The sequence below is a fragment of the Giraffa tippelskirchi genome, chromosome 9 (assembly GCF_054371585.1).
Source record: "Giraffa tippelskirchi isolate mGirTip1 chromosome 9, T2T-mGirTip1v1.2.pri, whole genome shotgun sequence".
Taxonomy (NCBI): Eukaryota; Metazoa; Chordata; class Mammalia; order Artiodactyla; family Giraffidae; genus Giraffa; species Giraffa tippelskirchi.
Window position 1 is genome coordinate 140,926,422 of NC_137283.1, and position 24,402 is coordinate 140,950,823.

At 41.5% G+C, this 24,402-nt stretch overlaps 2 protein-coding genes across 6 annotated transcripts in view; one reads left to right on the forward strand and one right to left on the reverse strand.

Moving 5' to 3' along the window:
* The window catches only part of LOC145521081 (uncharacterized), a 489,520-nt gene that overhangs the window by 42,335 nt on the left and 422,783 nt on the right, over window positions 1-24,402 (forward strand). For 2 of the 5 annotated variants that reach the window (XR_014065091.1, XR_014065089.1), the window contains exon 1: window positions 3,780-3,871. The exons of the other annotated variants lie outside the window; for them this stretch is intronic. The gene's annotated coding sequence lies outside the window, so the exon portion shown is untranslated. Of the gene's footprint in view, window positions 1-3,779; window positions 3,872-24,402 lie in introns of those variants that run through there. 5 annotated transcript variants of the gene reach the window in all.
* On the reverse strand, window positions 17,702-20,098 carry CITED2 (Cbp/p300 interacting transactivator with Glu/Asp rich carboxy-terminal domain 2). The gene is made up of 2 exons (XM_081528983.1): window positions 19,864-20,098; window positions 17,702-19,398 (listed from the first exon to the last, which is right to left on the reverse strand). Exon 2 carries the CDS (start codon window positions 19,388-19,390, stop codon window positions 18,569-18,571), a length of 822 nt encoding a protein of 273 aa, XP_081385109.1. The 5' UTR covers window positions 19,391-19,398; window positions 19,864-20,098; the 3' UTR covers window positions 17,702-18,568.

The following is a 24,402-nucleotide window of genomic DNA, read 5'->3' on the forward strand; positions in this document are numbered from 1 at the left end:
AAATTCGACATATTCTCTCTCATTTTCCCAGCTTCTGGGAAATACTAGAATACTAGACACACTCAGTATCTAGTATTTAGTTGGTGTGCTCAGCTGTGTCTGACTCTTCGCAACCCCATGGGCTGTAGTCTGCCAGGCTCCTCTGTCCATGGAATTTCTCAGGCAAGAATAGCAGAGTGGGTAGCCATTTCCTCCTCCAGAGGATCTTCCTGACCTAGGGCTCAAACCTAAATCTCTTAAATCTCCTGAATTGGCAGGCAGATTCTTTACCACTGCACCACCTGGGAAGCCCAGTATTTAATAGTCAGATATTTACAAATAAATAACTACTTTGGATAATAATAGGCATCTGGAATTTTTTTCTTGATACTGTCAGTAATTTCTGTTTTATTAGCTATAGAAGCATTCAAAAGTTATAGACAGTCTGATTTTATAAGTGGCAGGCAGGAAGCTGAGAGACATTTACAAACCTGTAGATTGTCAACGACTATTTTAGTTTTTGACACTGGAGTAGTGTCTCCTTTATTCATGACACATCATTCCTGCAGATGATATTGTTAATTTTTAGAAAGATAGATTATTTTAGATTTTTCTGTTTTTTCCCCAGACTATACATGTAAGGGCTTCCTGTGTAGCTCAGTTGGTAAAGCATCTGCTTGCAATGTGGGAGACCTGGGTTCAGTTCCTGGGTCGGAAAGTTCCCCTAGAGATGGAAATGGCAACATACTCCAGTATTCTTGCCTGAAGAATCCCATGGGCAGAGGAGCTTGGAAGGCTTGCAAGAGTCAGACACAACTTAGTGCTATCTTTCTTCTATACATGTAAGATGACAGAGAATGAGATGGTTGGATGACATCACTGACTCAATGGACATGAGTTTGAGCAAGCTCCAGGAGATGGTGAAGGACAGGGAAGCCTGGCGTGCTACATTCCATGGGGTCACAAAGAGTTGGACATGACTGAGCAACTGAACAACAACAAATACGTGTAAGATATGTACATTATAGAAAAACTGGAAAGTACATCAAATATAAAGAACTCATAATTCCAGTGCTCAAAAACCACTGTATTTTGGCATAGTTATATTCAGTCTTTTATCAACACACATCTTCACAAGGTTAAGCTCAAACAGGAACATAGATTCTTCTGAATTTCTTAAATTTTGTCATAGCATTTCTACTTTTCATTGAAGTCTGTTAATACATCATTTTCAGTGACTATATAATATTCCTTTCATGTCTCTACTATGATTTACTGAACCATCCCCTTAGAAGTGGATTATTTCTGGAAACTTTTCTCTGGATAAAACACCGCAACAAATATTGTAATGCATGTGTTTCTCCATATTTTGTGCTACTTTCTTAGAGTAAATTCATAGAAGGAAAACAGATAAATTAAAAGGTAGGAGCATTTATACAGTCATAGGGACACCTTTGGTCTTCCTAGGTGGCTCAGCGGTAAAGAATCTGCCTGCGATACAGAAGATGCAGGAGGTGCTGTGGGTTCAATCCCTGGGTTAGGAAGATCTCCTGGAGGAGGTCATGGCAACCCACTTCAGTATTCTTGCCTGGAGAATCCCATGGACAGAGGAGCCTGGCAGGCTACAGTCCATGGGGTTGGACAAAGTCAGATATGACTGACGTGACTGAGCACACATACACACACAGGGACACCTTTAAAGTAGTCAATAGTTTTAAGCAAACACAGGCAATATCTAACCTGCTTAATGTTCTCCTATGAGTTCTTGGGGTTTTAAAATGCTTAATCTTATAAGGACCTACTGTGTAGCAGAGTGAACTCTGCTCAATACTCTGTAAATTCTACTCAATACTCTGTAATGGCCTACATGGGAAAAAAATGTAAAAAAGAGTAGATGCGTGTATAACAGACTCAATTTACTATACACCTGAAACTCACACAACATTGTAAATCAACTATACCTCAGTAAAAAACTTTTTTTAAAAGTAAATTTAAAAAATGCTTAGTTTTTTTATGTAGAAGTCAAAAAAGTATTTGAAACTTCTATGTGATCAGCACTCATTGCATGGAACAATATCTCATTAGGTGAGACAATAGTAACATGCCCGGCATTTCCACACTTCCTTTTTTTTCCCCCATACTTCCTTTTATAGCAGGTTCTTAACGTTTGAGAGAGATACATCCAAACTCATCTGGAATACTTCAAGTTACAAAACTATTTTAACATATAGTTTTTTTTCCCCAGAAATTTCCATATTTGCATTGGCTAAAGCATTTTACTGAAATAGTGTCTTTAATCACTTTTTCTTCCCTCCACATTGCATAAATATGGCAGAATCATTTGCAAAACAGAGTCACTAGTCACTGCTGAATTCCACATTCCACTCTATATTCAAAACTTGATTTTTCTCACTAGTAATTATCACTTTCTTAGCTCTCTTTACATTTTTTTCAATTTTGCCAACAATGCTTGCAGATGGCTTGCTTTGCAGGGCGGGGCGGGGGGGCGGCCCTTGATTAACAAAAAGTGAAGTTTTATTGCTCAATGTGAATTTTCGCTGATGAGAAGGGAACCAGAAAGCTGAAGAAGATACAGTTATTGGACAGTCCGGGAGCTCAAGCACCAGCTGAATGACTGTCTCAGATGCTGTCCTTAAACATCCACTAATTCAAAATGACAATCTACTGTTTGTATCAGGGACTTTCAGGTTTAATGCATAACCATGAACATTAAATCCATACATTCCAGGGATCTCCTGTGGTCTTCCCAGACACATTAATAAGCAGAACAGTTATAATTATCTCTTTTGTCTAAAGGAGGAAGCTAAAGCTAGCAAGGACATAATTGTCTTGGCCAAGGTCATATAGTCCATAAATCAAGCTGCTGGGATGAGACTGAGATTCAGGAACAGAACACTTTAGAAACTGAATCTTCGTTACGTACATGAGCAGATGGAATGGATCTAAGACGTTATTTCTGAGAATCAATGAGATGTAAATATAGTTGGAAATAGGAGTGGACAAGAGAATAGGAAATCAAATCATCCTACAGAGTAATCCTTACAGAATAATGACTGCACAAGAGATGACCTCAATTCACTCACGAAGGGAAGAGAAAGCGAACTGATACTTTTGCCATATGCTGGCTGAAATCATGTGGAGAAAACAGCAAGCTGATATTAGTTGAAGGTACATTGCAGGAGCTGGCAGCACAATTTCTTTTCCCATCAGTTTTCACCCCGCCCCCACTTCTACTCCACAAGAGATCTTTCAAAGTAGACATTCAAAATAAGTATATGTCAGTTAAGAATAGAATGTTATGCAGTACAGCTGAGTGGAAAAGGAAAAAGGTTTCTGATAGAACCTAGTTTTTATCATTAGATAAAATTGTAATTAGGAATTGTATAATTGTAAATAGTATCCTAGATAGATGTTAAAGATACTTATTGTCTAGAATGTAATACACATTTATCTGCTCAAACACAACTATAATTAATTGGAAAAATTTCTCTGTTTTTTTAATTCAAGGCTCATATTCAAATACGTTATTTCTGAGTAATGTATGCAGTGATACAAATTCTGCTTGATTAAGCTTGACTGACTTTTATTGAGTCCAAAGCTAACTGCGCTGCTAGAATTAACTAAAAGTATAAATTCTCTTATTACTAACATAAATCATAGTTCTCATTTAGCAATCTTAAGAGACAGAGCCCCATGAATAGTCTGTGTAAAACTGAAGACTTTGTAGAGCTGCTGTGGGAGTGAGAGGATTCCATTTTAATCCCACCTCTAACATTTAGGACTTCCGGACTTCCGTTTCTCCATCTGTGAAAGAGAGACACAATGATATTTACCCTTCCAACCCTCTAGGATGACATGAGGACCAAATAAGGTAAGGTAGGGTAAGGTAGGGTTGATGTCTGTAGAATACTATAGTGACGTAAAATTGTCAACGTTGAGGTGATTGTTACTGACTGTAGAAGAGCTCTCTCCATAGATTGTATTTGTGAGATGAGAGTGTGGTTGGTCCACTTCAGCTGTTCAGAGTGTTTGATAGATTAGATTCTAGCACATGGGACAAGGACAATTTTTTTTCCCATAAGAACTTCTCCAAACCAAAGCAGATTTGTTTAAGATCTTATATTTTTGTTTTAGTCAATTAGTCTATATTTTGATATGAAAAGTGGCAAATGGTAAAATGGGTTAATGGATAAAAAAAAAAAAATGACAGTGGTAAGTGTGGCTCAGCCTCAAATAAATTTCATGGCTTATCACAGCTCATATATATCTCTTTCTATTCATTCATTCACTCATTTATTCATCAGTTAATATTTATAAATCATACCCTATATGCCAATTTTGTGTTCATTTGAGCATATTGCTGTGCCAAATGAACATGACTGCTTAAACTGCATGTCTCCAATGAGACTGTGAGTTCCTTAAAGGTAGGAGATATGCCTTATACTTTTATCCTGCTCTCTGTTATAATGCTTAGTAGAGTGCTAGGAAATTTTAAGAAACCATTAAATAGTTACTGAGTTTTTCTTGCTGTTGTTTAGTTGCTAAAATGTGTCTGACTCTTTTGTGACCCCATGGACTGTAGCCAGCCAGGCTCCTCTGTCCATGGGATTTCCCAGTCAGGAATACTGAAATAGGTTGCCATTTCCTTCTCCAGGGGATCTTCCCAATCCAGGGACTGGACCCTTATCTTCTCATTGGCAGGTATTCTTTACCACCAAGTCACCAGGGAAGCTCAAATATTATTTAGTTTTTCTTGTTGTTCAGTCACTCAGTCATATCTGATTCTTTGTGACCCCATGGATGAAACACACCAGGCTTCTCTGTCCTTCACCATCTCCTGGAGCCTGCTCAAACTCATGTCCATTGAGTTGGTGATGCCATCCAACCATCTCATCCTCTGTTGTCCCCTACTCTTCCTGCCTTCAGACTTTCCCATCATCAGGGTCTTTTCTAATGAGTCAGCTCTTTGCAGGTGGCCAAAGTATTGGAGCTTCAGCATCAGTCCTACCAATGAATATTCAGGATTGATTTCCTTTAGGATTGACTGGTTGGATCTCCTTGCAATCCAAGTGACTCTCAAGAGTGTTCTCCAACGCTACAGTTCAAAAATGCTCAGTCTTCTTTATGGTCCAACTCTCACATCCATACATGACTACTGTAAAAACCATAGCTTTGACTAGATGGACCATTGTTGGTAAGGTAATGTCTCTGCTTTGTAATATGCTGTCTAGGTTTGTCATAGCTTTTCTTCCAAGGAACAAGCATCTTTTATTTTCATGGCTGCAGTCACCATCTGCAGTGATTTTGAAGCCCAAGAAAATAAAGTCTGTTACTGTTTGCATTGTTTCCCCATCTATTTTCCATGAAGTGATGGGACCGGATGCCATGATCTACATTTTTTGAATGTTGAGTTTTAAGCCAACATTTTCACTCTCCTCTTTCATTTTCATCAAGAGGCTCTTTAGTTCCTCTTTGTTTTCTGCCATAAGGGTGATGTCATCTGTATATCCAAGGCTATTGATATTTCTCCCGGCAGTCTTGATTCCAGCTTGTGCTTCATCCAGCCCAGCATTTCTCATGATGTACTCTGCATATAAGTTAAATAATCAGGGTGACAATATACAGCCTTGATGTACTCCTTTCCCGATTTGGAACCAGTCTGTTGTTCCATGTCCAGTTCTAACTGTTGCTTTCTGACCTGCATACAGGTTTCTCAAGAGGCAGGTCAGGTGGTTTGGTAGTCCCATCTTTGAAGAATTTTCTGCAGTTTGTTGTGATCCACACAGTCAAAGGCTTTTGCATAGTCAATGAAGCAGTAGTTGTGTTTTTCTGGAACTCCCTTGCTTTTTCTGTGATCCAGTGGATGTTGGCAATTTGATCTCTGGTTCCTCTGTCTTTTTTTTTTTTTTTTTAATAAATTTATTTATTTTAGTTGGGGGCTAATTACTTTACAATATTGTAATAGTTTTTGCCATACATTGACATGAATCAGCCATGGGTTTACATGTGTTCCCCCTCCTGGACCCCCCACCCACCTTCCTCCCCATCCCATCCCTCTGGGTCATCCCATTGCCCCGGCCCTGAGCCCTTGTCTCATGCATCGAACATGGAATGGTGTTCTGTTTCACATATGATAATATACATGTTTCAATGCTATTGTCCCAGAACGTCCCACCCTCACCTTCTCCCTCAGAGTCCATAAAATTGTTCTATGCATCTGTGTCTCTTATTCTGTCTTGCATATAGGGTTATCGTTACCATCTTTCAAATTCCATATATATGCATTAGTATACTGTATTGGTGTTTTTCTTTCTGGCTTACTTCACTCTGTATAATGGGCTCCAGTTTCATCCATCTCAGTAGAACCGATTCAAATGTATTTTTTTTAATGGCTGAGTAACATTCCATTGTGTATATGTACCACAGCTTCCTTATCCATTCGTCTGCTGATGGACATCTAGGTTGCTTCCATGGGTTCCTCTGTCTTTTGTAAATCTAGCTTGAATGTCTGGAAGTTCTCAGCTCACATACTTTTGAAGGCTAGCTTGGTAAATTTTCTTAAAACCACATAATATTTGATAAATTTTGAAAAGCACTGTCTTGCAGGTTGGGTTTCTTGGTCGGTGGCCTCTGAAATGGATATTAGCATCTCCTACTGGGAAGTGGGTGGGCTGGGGGAGTTACTGTTGGAAGCATTTTCTATGGAAGGAAGGGGCAGGAAGCAGATTGGGCAGATGATGGGGTGCGTTGCAGCCTGGATAAAGTCCTCAACTCACCCTCTGGAATCTCTGAAGCTAGGATGGCCTTTCAGAGGTGTTCCGAGTTGGGGTGAGAGAACCAGACCTTTATCCCAGTCATTGGAGGCAGGCTACCTGAGGAATCACCGACTCAATGGACATGAGTTTGAGTAAGCTCTGGGAGTTGGTGATGGACAGGGAAACCTGGTATGCTGCAGTCCATGGGGTCGCAAAGAGTTGGACACGACTGAGTGACTGAACTGAACTGAACCTGAGGAAAAGGAATGGTCTTGGGCAGCGTGACCAGGAATTCTGAAGAGCTGTGGACTGTCTGCTGGCTGCATTCCCAGCAACTGAGGGAAGAGTCCTTCAGTCCTAAAGGGAAATTTGCACAGCACATCACAGTGTCCATTGCTCACTGTAATATCAGTGCAAGAGTATGTTAGAAGCTTTACCTGAGGAAGAAATTTTAAATTTCCTCTGACACTTTAAAACAGACACTTTACATACCTCATATTTTTTATGGACAAGATCATTTTTACTTCACTCACTAGTGTAGGTATAAAATAACCCTCCAATATGTATTTCAATGAAACATTTAAAAAAATTTGTGTTAGTGTTAGTATGTGTTAGGATGATTTTGTGTCATGTGATTGAATCTAACTCAGATTAGTTCAGGGACAGGAAAGTGTATTGTTTCATGTAGCTAAACTTCAGGAAAGACAAAGTTGCAACTAGACTTCAGGGACTCAGATTTTTGTCTCTGCTTCTCTGTTCATGTTGTCTTGACTCTCTCAGACCAGCTCATTCAGTACAGCTGGCCTTATGGCTAACAGCAGTTTCCAAACTTATAATTTCATCACTAGAGAAAAAACTTGACCTCTCTGTTGTTAAATTCACTGGGAAAGGTTTTTATTGGGTCAGGTTTTATTCATGGACCAGTCAGCTGCAGTCAGGTGGATAAGTTATGATGATTCAACCAATTCAGTCTATCTGGGCAAACCTAACCAAGCATGGTCATCAAGTAAAATCATGTGTATTTTTATGTGGATACATTACTGGGATGGAGAAAGGCATTTTGTGGAAGGCTAGAGCAAGCAATGAGTAGGAAGAATAAAAGATACCCTGTGGTAGATTTCTCTTATACCCCCCACCCCTTTTCAGTCTTAGACTAATTCTGTATTCTTTTTTGGCTTTGGCACAGGGACCAATGAGTTTTATCATGGAAATACCACATAGCTATCAAGAATTTGTTCATAAATATTAGATTCTCTTCATTTTGTACTAAGATTAATCACCTGCCAACATGTACATGATTTTCTTGGTTCAGCGAAATTGTTGATTAATCATATTAACAAGAGAATTTTTGAAGGGCCAGAAATGAAGACATAATGAGTATATATTTCTTTGTAAGAGGATATTTATTTATATTAGCAAATGTCACTTTATAGAAGACATTTCAACCTTTATCAAATAAACCTGCTCTGAGTGATTTATAATATAATTTTGTTAGCAATACATCTTTATTATATAAAGAAGACTTATTTGAAAATATAAAAGCTTTAAAAATAGTTCTTTTAAGTTCCAGCAAAAAATCCAGGCCTTAAAACAAGAATTTTGGAAAGAGTTCACTTAACTTTTGAATCTTCTAGTGATGGAGTTGCTGGCCTTCATCTACCTACCCCACCCCAATTCTGTTAATTCCATCCTGTGGTAAAACCTATCCCAGTGGTTGGTTCAGAAAAGGGAATGTGACACAGTACATGGAGGGAAGGAATGCTTCTGGGAAGTTTTTTCTCTTGAAGGAAAAAAAAAGCCACAGAAAGAGATAGCCATTCTTTTGGACATTGTTGGTCCATACATCGTGTAAGCTCTTCTAATGTCACCTGTCACCAGTCTGAGGTGAGGCCAGCACAGTAGAGAAATGAAAAAAAAACCAAGTCCTGTTGACATTACTAAATTAGTGAATTAACCAATCTGCCACAATGTAGGGAGGTCTCTCAGAGAGGAAAACGCTTAAGATGGATTTTGAGGGACACTTCATCAAGGGGAAGATGAAAAGGGCCTTCCAGGCAGAGGGAACGACATATGCCAAAGCTGCTGCTGCTGCTAAGTCGCTTCAGTCGTGTCCGACTCTGTGTGACCCCATAGACGGCAGCCCGCCATAGAGTCCTTAAATAGATGTTTGACTTAAAATCACTCAAGTTAGAGCAGATGAAGACTTGTCTGGGGATATTTCATACAAACTATGCCCAGCTGATGGCTGGGTTCTGGGTGCTGAATCAGGGAATTAAAAAGCTGTCAAGGACAGATGTACCTTCTCTCTCCATCTGTATTTAGGATCATGTGGTCTCTTAGTATTGCTTTGTTCTGACCAGGTGTTCCATTCCCCTGGTTTCATGGAATTTGCTAGTGCCGTGAGGTGAGAGGCTAGTGAACACCAATTCTCCTTTTGACTTCAGCAAGCTAGTTTCATTCAGTATAAGTATATGGCCCCCAAAGGACAGCTCAGGCTCAAATCCAGAGAATTTCAGTTTAAGCACCACTGTAATCTGACTATAGTTTCTGTTTCTTGGTTGGAATTTTCCTGGTCAGCTAACGTGCTAGATAGCTTTCAGGCAGCTGTTTGAGTCACAGTCCAGTCCACCAACATTTAAAGTAACAGCAAAGGGCCAATGAAAGGCATTGAACTGGATGGGCTTGACAGGCAGGAGGAGAAACAGAGAGAGCAATGGGTCAGAGAAAGGATTCAGTTCAGTTCAGTTGCTCAGTCGTGTCCGACTCTTTGCGACCCCGTGAATCGCAGCACGCCAGGCCTCCCTGTCCATCACCACCTCCCGGAGTTTACCCAAACCCATGTCCATCGAGTTGGTGATGCCATCCAACCATCTCATCCTCTGTCGTCCCCTTCTCCTCCTGCCCCCAATCCTTCCCAGCATTAGGGTCTTTTCCAGTGAGTCAACCCGATTAACAACCTGAAAATATCTTTCTGACTGAGGCACTCAGTCTTATCATTCAAAACATTCCTGTAGTTTAAATGCTGTACTCTCTCTAAGAGTTTCTCTCTTAAGATATATAAGTTCTTAGTGGGGCAGAAAACTGAGCCCCTGGTAGCTGAGTGAACGGAAGGCAGGATGAGAGCACTTCAGAAAGGGTAGGGGAGAATTAGAGCAAAAAGGTGGAGGATTGCTCAAAGACACCTTTTGTCAATTTGCAGTTTTTATTAGAGTGTAATGAGCAATGGTGCCTGGGCAGAGAGTTATAGAAGTGTCCTTGGCTTGTCCTTAATGTTGAAGGTTATAATAGGTCATGTGGTATAATGTATGTTTCAATAAAATGAACAGCAGTGGTGGAGGGCAATTTCTTTAGGCATGTGACACTCTAGTCTTGGTTGCTCAGGAGAAAAATGCAATTATGGGCTTACAGGCCTTCAGCTACACCTAGTGGCCAAGTAGTGAAAGCAGCAAGTATTTTATTGTAACAATATTTTGTCGTAGTTCTTTAGCTACATTACTTTTACAGTCAGTTATGAATTATTTCTTGGGTAGTTACAAATTATGCTCTGTGATTCCCTTTATATATTATTTTTGACTAGTCTGTTAGTTTGTCATCTAGCTAAACAACTGATGCTCTAAATTGGAGGAATGTTGTGGTGTGAAACAAAGAGACTATGTGTATTGGGAAGTTGAGGAGAGGGAAATAAAATGACAGCCATGTGCCTCCTGCTCCTTGACAGGAACCCTAAGAACCTACTTAAAATGTTTGACACTGTCCAGCTTCCTCTACTTTAGCATTATGTATAAGATTGTCTCTGAGAAAATAAACAATAACAGTGATGATGTTAATAATGATGATTGTGGTTCAGGAAGAGTCATTTGAAGGAAAGAAAGTATAAATATTTGAGAGTGTTATTTATGAGGTTGGAAGAATGAACTTAATCTGTAAGAAAATAGAACAGAACCTGAAATGTAGACCTAATCAAATTATTTTCAAGAATGTTACATAGTCACCTATGTCTTTGCAAGTGCATGTACTAGAAATATGTTGTGGGTGGTCATTTTTTGATATTTGCTTACAGATAGGGAAATCTCAGCAGCCAACACTTATGGGAATTTTTGACATTGAAGTGGAACATTGACTGACATGATTGCAACCCTTGGAGGATTGACTCAACTGGCTCAGGTCTATAGCACACCCCCAGACTCAGTTAGCTTGGAGAAAGAACAGTAAGATTTTGAAGGAGTTTTATATAATATTTTACTCCAACTTTCCAAAGGGAGAAAATGATAGGAATGGGTTTATGTTTCCTTCATGAGGATTTGAATACAGGATGTATTAATTAAACATACACCTTCATTTCACTGATGGAGAAACTTGAGCCAATAGTGATTGAATTACCCAGCTCTTTGGTTGCAGAACTAAGGCTACAACTCAATGGTTTTTACTCCTGACCTGTTATTTTTTTAAATTCTAACTATTAATAGAAGAGTTCTCCATTTCAGTAGAAGACCAAAGCAGAAGGAATTGGGCTTATACCTACATCAAAAAAGTTTAGATAGATTGAGGGAGATTAACTGTAAAGTAACTAAATACTGTATTTTCTTTATTCTAAGATGTTCAGTTTTTTAACATATTAATATTCTGAAATCAGCCTGAATCTTATAATCAGTGTTAAATCATAGTTGCTTCCAGATAGCGTGTCAAGTTATGATGTGGTATCTTTACATGGAAGAATTTAGCTAATGACATTTTCATTTAATAGATTACAGAATTGACAAAGCTAAGGTGCTGGCTTAATTTCTGAAAGAAACTATTTACTGTCTAACTATATACTATTTATTAGTATATGTAATTCAAGTAAGAAGAAAAAAAGCAAAATTACAGTTTAAATCACTGGTATTCTTTCAACTTCAGGTGCTAACATGGTGAAAGTGTTAGGAAGGATTCGGCAGACTCATCACAAATGCTATCCTTGCACTGTCAGGGACCACACTTAAGTTGGAAGAATCTTTAGAATGGGTTTGAAAAAGTGTAGACTGAAATCTTTTGAATCCTAGAAAGAAGTCATATGTAATTGTATAAATAGATACATGTCATAGCTGTGTTAGTATAGCTTACAATTTGTGTACATATAATGCAGTGGGTTTTTCCCTGAAGCACTCTTATTAAGTTGTCTGATCAGCTTGCAATCAGTGACATCTAAGAATAGGAGTAATTTGGTTTAGAACAGCCGTGTTACAGAACACTGTCTTGGAAGCTAGATCTGTAAAACCACTCAGTCTCCTACTGGCTGTTTCGCCCTTGAGCAATTTACTTCCTCTCTAAATATCAGTTTCCTTATCTAAAATTGAAATAATGACTTGTACCTTGCAAGAATATTGTGAGGATTAATAAGATTATGTATGTAAAGAGACTACCACAATACCCACTACATCGCAGGTACTCTGCAAAGTCAGCCCAGCCACAGGAAACTTGACGCAACAAAATGATTTAAGTAATGCTGGCTGAAGGGTGCATTTCTTTGATTTGGTCCCATGTAGTCTAAAGAGTGTTTCTCACCATTGTTAAAAACCATGCCCCATTAGTTAAGAAGAGTTTTCAAAGTCTTCTATATTATGTTTTACTGAAAGTATAATGTATTTAAGCATTTTCCCCAATATATAATAGTATGGAATACATTCTTTTTTCCAAATTACTGCCCTCTTTTACCCTCTTCCATTCTGATCTGCCTCTTAGAGGGGTGGCCCCATCCACCTGAGAGTCGTTACTCTAAAATAGTCCCTCAGATAGAGGAACTTAAGAAAGATTTGTATGTTTATTTTACCTAAAATATTAGGAATATAGCAATTCAGTCACTTTTTACCTCCTGGCCTCATCATCCATATATTTGCTAAACACATTGGGTAAAGAGAAGAAATGTAGAACTAGCCATCATCCTGCCTATCTTCTTTCAAAGAGTCATTCCAAATAAATGTAATGGGACAATATTTACAAGGTGACCTATGGATTTTCATGCACAATTTTAGCACTATGTGTTTTGTCAACATGGAGATATTAAGTGTCAGAAAGCCAAGGGAAAAAAATTATTTTAAGAAGTTGGTTACTAGAAATTTAAAAAATTTCCGTGGGCCAAGCTGCGTAGAGGAACACAGGGCCGTATTTTATACTAGTCCCCCTAGGGAGATATGGGCTTCCCAGGTGACTCAGAATCCACCTGCAATGCATGAGATCCAGGAGATTCGTGTTCAATCCCTGGGTCAGGAAGATCCCCTGGAGGAGGGCTATATTCTTGCCTGGAGAATCCCATGGACAGAGGAACCTGGAGGGCTATACAGTTCATGGGGTCCCAAAGAGTCAGACACAACTGAAGCAACTGAGCATGCAGCATTCATGCTAGAGAGATAGAAAGGGAAAAGGCTTCAACAGCCCTGATTACATTTCCGTCACTCTGCGTACTGTCTCCTACAAGTGTTCACACACTAATATCACAACCTGGAGTTGGCCGTCCTTTGACAACTTTTTCTGATTTTATGCTCGTTTGACTTTAACTCAGGCTGAAAGCTGGCTTCCTAACCAGCCTTCAGAATGGATTGACAGGATTCTTTTAGCACTATTAACTTTTAAAAGCCACTCACCTATTTGCATATCTCCTGCAAGGTGCAGCATACCAACCTGGTCTTGCCACAGGCTACTCTGGAGCCAGAATTCCTTGTCTGCTTTGTTCAGCAACTCAAAATGTAATCAAGGAACCCCTTTACTTGAGAGGGAAGGAAAGGAAGGATTTCAGGGTGGAGTACAATGGTGAGGCCATGGGAAAATTCCAAGAATCCTGTGAGGCACTGTCCTCATCCCAAGTCCTGCCCTGTCTCACTAATCTTTCAGATTAGTTCAACCTAATGAAAATCAACAACATATAAAGCCAGTAATGGTACTCATAGTTTGTCTTTCACCTGCTTTGTTTCATTCTGCATGCCTTGGTTTACCCAAGCAGAACTCTCCAGAAGCCCTCCCAAACCAACCCCTTGGGACTGGCAACTTTCGTGCTCATCTTAGGGAAAGAAGTAATTGATAAGGATTCAGCCTCCAAAAAGTCAATATCTTTTCATCGAAAATATGAGAATGGTTGGTTAAAAATTCTTTTTTGTCTGGGGATCATGGATTCAGTTCCTCAACACAGTAGAACCCTACTTCTCCTAACTTCTCTTTATTATGTTCACAAATAGCAAAATACTATAGAAATTCACACCGTCATCTCCTAGAACATTTTCAATTCATTATTTAACATTACTTATGAATTTAAGTCTTCCTGTGAAGGGAAAAATTTCTTTACTTCAGGTGTCAAATTTTTTTCAAAAATAAAGGTGAGTCTTATTGGCAAACTAAAGCTGTTTATGAACAATACACTATTTAATAGAAAATGTCGTTATATTTCTTTTTCTAATTTAAATGATAAGAATGGCTACCAGGAAAAAAAAAAAAACACATCATTTTTCTCCTTGCTGGATAAAAATAGGTCAAGTAATTTAAGCCAGTCCATTGCTATTAAAATTCTGACATTGCTATTGTTCCTTCTACTCTGAGGGGAAAAGACAAACAGGACACATGATAATAGGGGTTCACTGGCTAAGTTACTTGATGTACTACCTATGGGTCTCTTGCTTCAACCTGCCTGGGAGTTCTCATTCAGATGATAGTGATATAAGTACCAAAATGATGAATACCATCTCTGAGGCTGTGTGTGCCATCTCTCTTGTGCTAGTAAAACAATAGAGGAGAGGAGAACATTGGCAATGGCTTGAGTCCTAAATTCCTTGAATTCTACATTTATTTATTTTGAGGAGACAATGTTATCTGCCAAGTTTATTTTAAAGTAAATTTTACTGAATCAATTAGGCAGCAACTCTCAGTCTCATTAAATATCCTGTGGCCCTTTTCACAAGATTAGAGCCCATGGCTTGATCACATTCCAATGTAGATAATTGCGTTGTGCATTCCTGGAGATTCTCCTCCACCTTTCCAACCCTGTACATCAACTGCATTATTATTTGTACTGATTCCAGATCAGCAGTTCTGTTTTGAGGGTAAAGAGTGTGTCAGCTTTAACTGACAGGCTAAAGCATTGCTCATTACCTTTTAGTAAGAAAATCCCTTAGCCGATGTCCATTTTGAAACATGAGGCAAATTTCAAGTATGTACATTTAATCATAAGTTAAGGTCTTTGGTAAGTAAAATACTCTTCATAAAGGGTGTTTATTTTGGAATCTTCTTCGGTGGAAAATTTGTTTTCTGAAATATATGCGGTTTGCTTCAAGAAAGAAAATGAAGTCTTCAGAAATGGTAAAACAACAACAACAACAATAAAACAAATAAAACCCTCTTGAGCTCTTAGCTTTTCTTTGACCTTCTAAATAAATTCCACAAGGGGGCGAAAACACCTAATGGTCCAGGACTGCAAAGTTTATATTTCAGAGCTGGCCACCCATAATAGATTAGTGGATTAATATTTTGCTCTAAAGGATCTGGCCTTTAATGTTGACATCAATTTATAGCTATTCCAGTTTACAGTAGTAAAAGTCACGGAGACCATAAACTTCACAATAGATGTCAGCCTTCTGGTACTAGTGCTTTAGACTAGCACCCCATAAACAGTGATGATTAGGTAACTGTTCTTCAAAGACCCATCCATAGCTGTAACGTCTGTATCAGCTCCAGCAAAGATACTGCTACCAGGATTTTTAGCAGCCACAACAGAGATACAAGCTTTTTATTAACGTGTTCTTATTTTTCTGATGTGTTTCTGTGATATTTTGCTGTGGCTTATCAATGATCTCTTCTTGAAAATCAAAAGTGTATTTGTGGGCAAAACTTAAAAAACAGAAACTCTTGTACCATATTAGAACTTTTTGAAAAACAGCCAAGGTACAGAGGTCAAATTTCCCCATATGTTATAAGCAACTTAGTAGGTAGGAAACAAGACCACAAAAGGTTTTGCAAATGTCTGCCAGTAGCCGGGTGATCTAGGTCACTGTACAGGTTTCATGAATCAGGTTGTTAAAACAAGGAGTTATTTTTCTTTGCTTAAGAGACCTGCAGAAATCCCACAGAATCTACTCAGTTGTTGATCATGAAAGAGTTTTAATGAAATAGAGATCATTCAAATGAAGGAGTCTGGGGACTTTGTGTTTGTACTGAAGAGAAATTGAGCTATTCACCCAGCCCTTCTGGTTGAGTCCTCTCTTCTGGCAGAGATAGGCTCCAGATCTAATAATAGTTCCTTGGGCTCTGCATCTTCACATATGTGTTCCGGCCTTAAAGCAGCAGGAGGAATTTAGTGACAGAGCAGGTGTTGTGGCTTATTCCCTGGCAGAATAAATGGTGAAGGGTGGTGGCAAAACAATTCTCTTGCTTCTTTCTTTACGTTAAAAAAAAAAAAAATGCCTCCAATAGCCTTCCCTTTTGTCTTTTTTCCTGGCACAAGTGAAAAACAACTACAATTGCTGTATTAATATGTATGCAAACATTTTTTTTTTTCACTTGAGTCTCTGGAAAAAAAAAAAAGGAAAAAGAAAAACTTACTGTGAAAATGCTTAGCCAGGAAGATTTACTGCTGATCGCAGATTTAGTATTGACATGTCTGCGCTGAAGAAAACTTCAGCTTTAACTATTAATGTGGGAAATCTGGATTAGCCTTTAAATGGAGTGAAGAGTTTTGAATGATGGTATATTTTCAGTGAAATTATTTACTCACAAAATAATTTTTAATAAAGAAGTGTCAATTATAGAGGTATAAAAAACCCAGTGGAGTGTGCATCTTAATGGCCTGCTTTGGAAACAGAATTATAGAATAGGTGATCTGAATTTTACTTGAAATCAGCCTTTACGTCAGACTCACTGTAATTTAACATTTCTCTATACCCTCATCTCCTGATTTTTTGTTATGAAATATGGGATTTAAGATTAGAATCTTGAGTCTAAATGAAATGCTCTTTTAAAGGATTGTGAGATTTCCCACAACCTACATTTCTGTACTCCTCCAGTAGTTTATGTATAAAGTATTTTTTTTTTCATGAATGTAGATATGTTGCTTTTATGAAGGTAAACATGAAAGGGAAAACAAAATTCATTCTCCTGCCAATTGGGATTGTTTGAAATTTTAACAATATTACTTTTTCCTTTGCTTGATTATACAAGGCAAACTTGACACCTACTTCACTGTAGTTATGTTTTGATAACACATGCAGGTAAAATTAAAAAGGATCTTATTGTTATGTCCTTTGCACCCAATGCGTGTAACAGTAAAACTCAGAATTCTGGAAAACAGGGCATGCTTGAGAGGGAACATCTTGTGAAGACTCTTAATTTGACCTTTGCATCAACCCTGCTGAGTAAGTTTTAAATATTGTAAGAGAAAAAAATAGAAAACCTCAAGATGGAATTCCACCCCCCTCAAGCCAGAAAATGTGTGCCTGTCTTTAGTACTTTTGCTGAGAAATAAAATTCATCACTAGAGATAAAGGTAGATTTATATTTTAATGCCATCCTCATCAGTCTCCCAGTATTTTATTCCAGTCTACCTCCATTTAAGTAGTTGAATCAGGTATAACCAAGAAACAGTTGATTTCCCCCTCCCACCCTGTGAAATAATATTTGTAACGTTTTGTATTACAAATCTTTCTAACTCTGGAGTACACTTGAAGATGATGGCAATTAAGAAAAAAAAAATTGCTCTGACAACTTTGCAGCTTTTGATTAAACCACACCAAGAGGCATGTTACAGTGATAACAATGAAGCATTATGCCAATTATGTTAAATCCTGCTCTCCACTTTAAGCTCATCATGACCTGTTTTAGTGTCCTGTAATTTATCCTTTGGAATGCTGACTCTCCTCAGTAGTGTTCAAGAGGAAAAAAACAAAGCCACCAAAGGGAATAACCACCCCCAAATGACTTCTAGAAAACAAGTATTTCTTAACTTTTTATTGACATTGGCAAATTAAAATAGAATAAATTAACAAGTATTTTTTCAAAAAAATGTTTTGTACAAAAATACTGTCAAATTTTCCTAAAAAGCTTTCAACACAGTAGTATCTTTTCATGTACTGAATATAACTATTAGCACAGTGTCAAAAATGTTGAAAACAGAAACAAAATAAAAATCTGTGAAATGTTTGCCACTGACGACATTCCACACCCTATTATTGTCTGTACATATGGGGGAGGGGGACAGCCACCTTGAAAGTGAACAGTATGACTTTTCCTGATCCAGAATGGTTTGGCCCACATCTGTTTAATCTTCCAGTTAAGCATATTTAAAAAATTAGTCTGTACTCAAATGCATAGTTAAAAATATGAAGCGAGATGGCAGAGTCTGTGCAGCAATATCTGCCCTTCAAAGTTCATGCAACCAACTAATGCAATTTTTTCTTTTCCTCGTAAATCTGAATGCAGTTCAGTCATTTGAAACCATCTACAAAATCCACAAGATTAAGCAGTTTGCCAAGATTAATATCTAACAGTTGAGCACTGGAGAAAGTGAGGAAATAAGGAGTAAAAACAAACAACAAAAAAGACCAAGTTAGCTAGGTATTTCAACTACATAAGGGAGGTGAATGTCCAGGCTACAAAAACGAAACAAAAACAGAAAAAAAAAAAAAAAAGTGGCAGCAATTTTTTAAACCAATTTGTACAAGTTTATAGTTTACTTTGTTTCCAAGTTCTCAAACCTTTCACGCTCTGAAAAGTGAGATACTGTGTCTAAAGGGAATGTTTTTTTTAATTCACACCGAAGAAGTTGGGGGATTTGATTTTTTTTCGCCGGGGTTTCGATCGAGTCAACAGCTTACTCTGCTGGGCTGTTGTTTGCACACGAAGTCCGTCATAAAATCAAACTCGTTTTGCCCCAGCCAGAGTTCGGGCAGCTCCTTGATGCGGTCCAAACCCATTTCTATCACTAAGGACATGAGCACTTCCTCGTCGATGAAATCAGTGTCTATGACATTGGGCGGCAGCACTGCAGCAGGGACGTGGGCCACGGAGGCGGGCATGTTGCCGCTGCTGCCGCCGCCGCTGCCGCCGCCGCTATTGCTGCTGCCCGCGCCGCCGCCCGAAGTGCCCGCGGAGCCGCCTGGGGTGCTGCTGCCGCCCGAGCCGCCTGGGGTGCTGCTGCCGCCGCTGTGCTTGGGGTTGCAATCTCGGAAGTGCTGGTTTGTCCCATTCATCTGGTGGCCCGCAGCAGGGTGCAAATCCGGCATGTAGTGGTTGTGGGGGTAGGGGTGATGGTTGAAATACTGGTTGTTGAGCTTCTGCAGCTGCATGCTGGCTGGCAGGGAGCCTCCCTGGCTGGCCACCGGGGGGCCCATGAACTGGGAGTTGTTAAACCTGGCCGCGGGGGCCAGTGCGCTCGGGGGGTGCCCTCCGTTTACAGTCCCCGGCCCCATCGCGTGCCTGATGCCGCTCGAGGCATTCATGTTGCTCGCGCCGTAGTGTATGTGCTCGCCCATCAAGGCGTTGAAGGCGTGTTGGGGCTGCTGCTGCTGGTGATGATGGGGGCTCGGGAACTGCCCCATACCCATGCGGTGGGCAGGGTGGTGGTGCAGCCCGTTGGTGCCGTCGGGGAAGCGCCCGTGGTTCATGGCCATCATATGGTCTGCCATTTCCAGTCCTGCAAGTGAAAAGGGCAGACGGTGAGACCCGCGCCACACGTGTCGCCCACCACGGCGCACCCCACTTTTCCTCGCCTCTGGCTCCCAGGTTCATCCGACGCACTTCAGCTGCGAATCCTCATCCCGAGGATCCCACTAGGAGCCTGTGCACCCGGGCTACCCACCAAGGAAGACCTGCCATCCACAACAGAAGATCTGCGAGCTGCACAAACAGCTCTTAACCCCTGCGATCCGGCGGGGGACCCAAGCCCACACCCCCCTCTGGCTCCCCGAAGTCGCCTAATAAAGGAAGTGCCCCATAGCCCAGCCGCGAACTTCAGGCATTAAATCAGCCCTCCTCATCCTGTTGTTGCACATCCTGTTGTTATTCCCCAGCTCCGCCTCGCGCTCTTCCTCCGGGCAAACCCAGCCCTCGGAGGACTGGCCTGGCAGGAGCCCCAGCCAGCTTCGCCAGCCGCACTTACCTTCCGTCCTTGCGATTTCTGCTCCGAAGACCGAGGGCGGGATCGTCGGGTCCAGGACCGGCTCAGCAGCACATAGAGGGGGCCTTCCTGGCGTGCAAGGCGCTCGCAGTCGCGAAGTCGGCGCCGAAGTCTTGCAGCAACCGCTGGGGCAGGATCGAAGCCGTTCCCTTTTATTTCCCCTCTGCTGCACTCACAGCTCGGCTAGACTGCCCGGCAGCTGCCAACAATGAGCTGTGTTTCTTAGGGCTTTGGCCACAGTTAATATAAGGGATTTCAGGAAGGGCGGAGCGAGAGCCTCCCCGGCGGGCGGCGGGGAAACGCGGATTCCGGAACATCAGGCACGTGGGACCGGGCCGGGCAGCCGCGTCCCCGCGGCCGGAGGCACGTGCGTAGAGCCTGCGGGCCCAGGCGCCGCCCCGCTGCCCCCCGATTCTTCCCGGCCCACAAATAACAAGCCAGACTGCCCCCGGCGCAGAAAGTCTTCCCTGGACGCTCAGCCCGAAGGTAGCGCCCACCGCGAGAGAAACTAGGAAAATTCACCGCCCCCCTCTGGCCGAATCCCCACCTCGAGCTCACCTAGCGACCTGGGCTGCTTTCTGTGGGAAAATAGGGTTCACACAGCGCCCCCTGTTTAGTGCCTTTCTGCCTCCTCGGCTTTGCAAAAGCCTACCCAGGTTGCAAAGAACGGCTGTGTTTACCCGAGTGGGTTTTTAAGCCTCAGGCAAATAATGCCCTCTCCCCTGTGCACGCTTTCCTGGACTGTGCCTTTGTGTTTTTATAGGAGCAGTGGGTAAACCTGATCTAGCCATTCTGCGTGTAGATGCATTTCCTCCACTCCTTTCAAGGACAGGAGCTGGGGGCGGGGAGCGGCAGCGGCAGCCGCTGCAGGTGGACCGAGCGCGTTCGCGGGCTCGGCTGTCTCCGCTCCAGGGCCCTGGAATCCGGTCCGCACTTTCGCGGCTGCTCGCCGCTCCCGGGGTACGTGTGCTTCTGCTAAGTTTGCGTTTGCAGCTCTTGGTAGCTTTGGCATCCGAGCTGAGGCGTCTCTGCTCTGTAAACAAACTCAGCGATCCTCGTCCCCAGATCCACCTTTTTGCACATACACAGTTTCTTGCTTCTGCTGTTGCCCTTGATCCGGGAGGTGGGGGTGTGTGCAAACTTGCACAGCGTCCCTCCGGGCTCTGCCTGACGGTTTGGGGTTGATTTAGAAGCGAACTGGTTTGTAATTAAGAAATTCGAGGGCTGGGTAAGGCTGCTGAAGCTGGAAAAGGAAAACAAATAGATAACATGGTAATCGCTTTGTAAATAAAGTCGTTCTGGAGGTGGGCACGTAGCTGCACGTCCCGTATGGCACCGCGCGCGCACACACACTGCTGGGACTCTTCCTTTTCAGTGAAATTGCTCAGTGGGCCAATAGGCGATACTAATAACCTTGCTTCCCAGAACGCGGCACAACTAGCCTGGTCGTCCATTTGGCTCATTGACTTGCAAATAAAAGCCCTAACGCGGGCCTGGGCCACTACCCAGTCGGAGCTCTCTTGCTTTCTCAAATGGGGAAGCCGAATTGTTTCCCCAACACCGTGATGAGGTTGCTCAGAGCTTTTAAATTGCTCTTTATGTGATAAAAGTGAGTTTAGTGCTCCGAATAAGGACTTCTGTTCAGAGTTGTTTCTTCATAACTAGATATCCATTGACGACTTCCTGCTGTGAAGAGCAAATCCGCCCCCCCCTTTTTTTCTCCCATCTTGCTTACAGGACTTTTTAAGGCCCTTCTTGAAGACTGGAAATTCTGATACATTTCCCCTTTCAGGAATTTGCAGAAGAGAGCAAATCCTGGTTATTTGAATCTATTACCCCTCTGTCTTCCTTTAGTTATATATGTGTAGAATAGTTAATATATGGATTTAAACATTGTTACTGTCTTTCTCTCTTTCCTTTTCCACACCCCCATCATTTATAACCGTGCATGCAATAATTTTTAAACCTCAAAAATATTTGCTTTTTGGAGACTTGTGCACAGGAGCACATTGCAGTTTGGGTTGCAAGAATCCCCTGATCTCTTGTCCACCCACAGACAAGAGACATGTCCTGTAGGTCATGGGCTTGCAGTTGCAAAATCAGAGGCTTGGGAAAAAAAAAAAACACAACAAACTTGATACTTCCTATCAAAAAAATAGACTCAAAAATACTGGTCAACTCTCCCGTCCCCCGCCCCCCCCACTCAAAAATTGCCAGAGAGTTTGTTTACTTCCCTTCCTTGTACTGCAGTGTCTTGCGACACAAGGACCGGCTCTTGAATGTCTAATCTGAATTCCCCTTGAAACCATTAAGGAAAGGTGCAGTTCCATCCTGCTCCAGTGGTTCCACATACTATTGAGAAATCCCTTGAAAGGTCCCCTCCCCATCCCCCACCCCTTAGAGGGAAAATAAATTCCTTCTGGGACCAGCTGGTGAGAACATGGTGTGCTTTGTTCATTTATTCATCTGTCCAGTGAATATTTACCAAGTGCTGGGCGCTTTTCCTAGCTCCTGGAGAGACAACCAGGACAAGAACTCATGGTCAAAAGTGGAGATGGACAAACAAGCCTTGGACACACTTTGATAAGTGTCACAGCAGCACCAAGCACAGGGACTTCTGGAGCACACAGAAGGGACAACCTGGATTTCTGGCCTTGGGAAGGCTTCCCAGTGGGAGTGGTCATAAGTGGAGGCATGACAATAAGTAGAAGTTAGGCCATCCCAGGAGGGGGACAAAGGTGAGAGAAACAAGGTTGGAGAGGTAAACAGGCTAGATCCTACAGGCGTTGGTCCCCAAGCTGAGAAATTAGGGTTGTGTCTTGAAGGTAAAGAAAAGTGAATGAAAGCTTGTGAACCAGTGAGATGATCAAATTTTCATTTTAAAGAGATCAGGACAATACTATGGAGAATGGATTGAGAAAGTAAGACTGGGAGTGGGGAATCCAGTTAGGGGGCTATTATAGTCATCCTGCTGCTGCTGCTGCTGCTGCTAAGTCGCTTCAGTTGTTTCCGACTCTGTGCAACCCCATAGACGGCAGCCCACCAGGTTCTCCCGTCCCTGGGATTCTCCAGGCAAGAACACTGGAGTGGGTTGCCATCCTGAAGGTGCTATATGGTTGTATTTCTTTCGGTTGTATTTCTTTCCTAGGGCTGCCATGACAGAGTACTGTAAACTTTGCTTACACCACTCAGGCTTAAACAACAAAAAATTATTGTCTTACAGTTCTGGAGTCTAGAAGTCCAAGATCAAGGTGTTGGCAGAGTTGATTTTGAGCGCCGGTGAGGGAAAATCTGTTTCATGCCCCTCTTCTAGATGTGGTGATTTGCTGGCCATCTTTGATGTTTCTTGGCTTATATGTGTATCACCCCAATTTCTGTCTTAATCCTCACATGGCATTTTTTCCCTGTGTGTATGTCCAAATTTCCCCATTTTATAAGGACACCAGTCATATTGGACTGGGACCTATCCTAATGACCTCGTTTTAACTTGATTATCTCCATAAAGACCCTGTCTCTAAATAAAGTTCCTTCTAAGGTCCTGGGGGTTAAGAGTCCAACATTTTTGGAGGGCCATAATTCAACCCATAACAATGGTAGAGAAACTGAGTAACATGGGATCCCTACCATCATGGAAGAAAGATGTAGGCTGGAACTCTCTTCCCAGCTCTCCTGCTGGTCTGCACTTACATTCCTTCATGTGAATGCTCAGCCTGAGGCCTTCCTGACTGTCTTCCACAACTAGCAATATCCCTCTTTGTTTGCCTACACTGTTTTGTTTTTCTTCTTGGTATTTATCCCCACCTGACTTGTTGCATATTCAATTTTTACTGTCTTCCCTCCTGGAATGAAAGCTCTAGGAGAGAGCAGAGACTTCACCTGTTTGTTTATTCTGTGTCTAAAACAAGTCTTTCGCTGATTAGATTAATGAGGGAATGGATGGACGGAATGAATATAGCAGAAGTACCAAGGGAACCCAAATAAAAGGCTTAAGGAGGGGGTGGTCAGGGAAGCTTTTTCTGGAGAAGGTTACTTTCCAGGTTGGCAGCAGAGAAATCTAGCAGAAAGGAGAACAGCATCTTACCACTGTCTGTATTGTGGCCTGTCATGGACTTGAGGAAAACTCATCTGTTTTCGAGGAGGATCATTGGTTGCTGAGTAGGGAGGGAGGTCCCTGTTGGTGTGAACTTTTGATTGAAACAGAGCTTTTAGAGGTAAGCCTTGGGCTTTAGCTAAACTGAATTGAGGAAAGGCTGACAGAAGGGCCGAGCTTCAGAAAATATACACAACAGTTTATACTTGTGTGGTGGAGCCAGAGTAGGCTGGGGGGCAGCATGGGTTCTAATATTGGGTTTTATTATACTTTCTAAAGGATCTCACCTAATCCTCACCTGAACAAGTATGGATTACTTTCATCACTTCAGGAAGGAGGATTTTGAGAGTTAAAAAAACAAACACCCCCCGACCTGCCTCCCAACCTACCCAACACCTATCTTTTCAGAGGGATTAGGGAAAAGGGAAGAG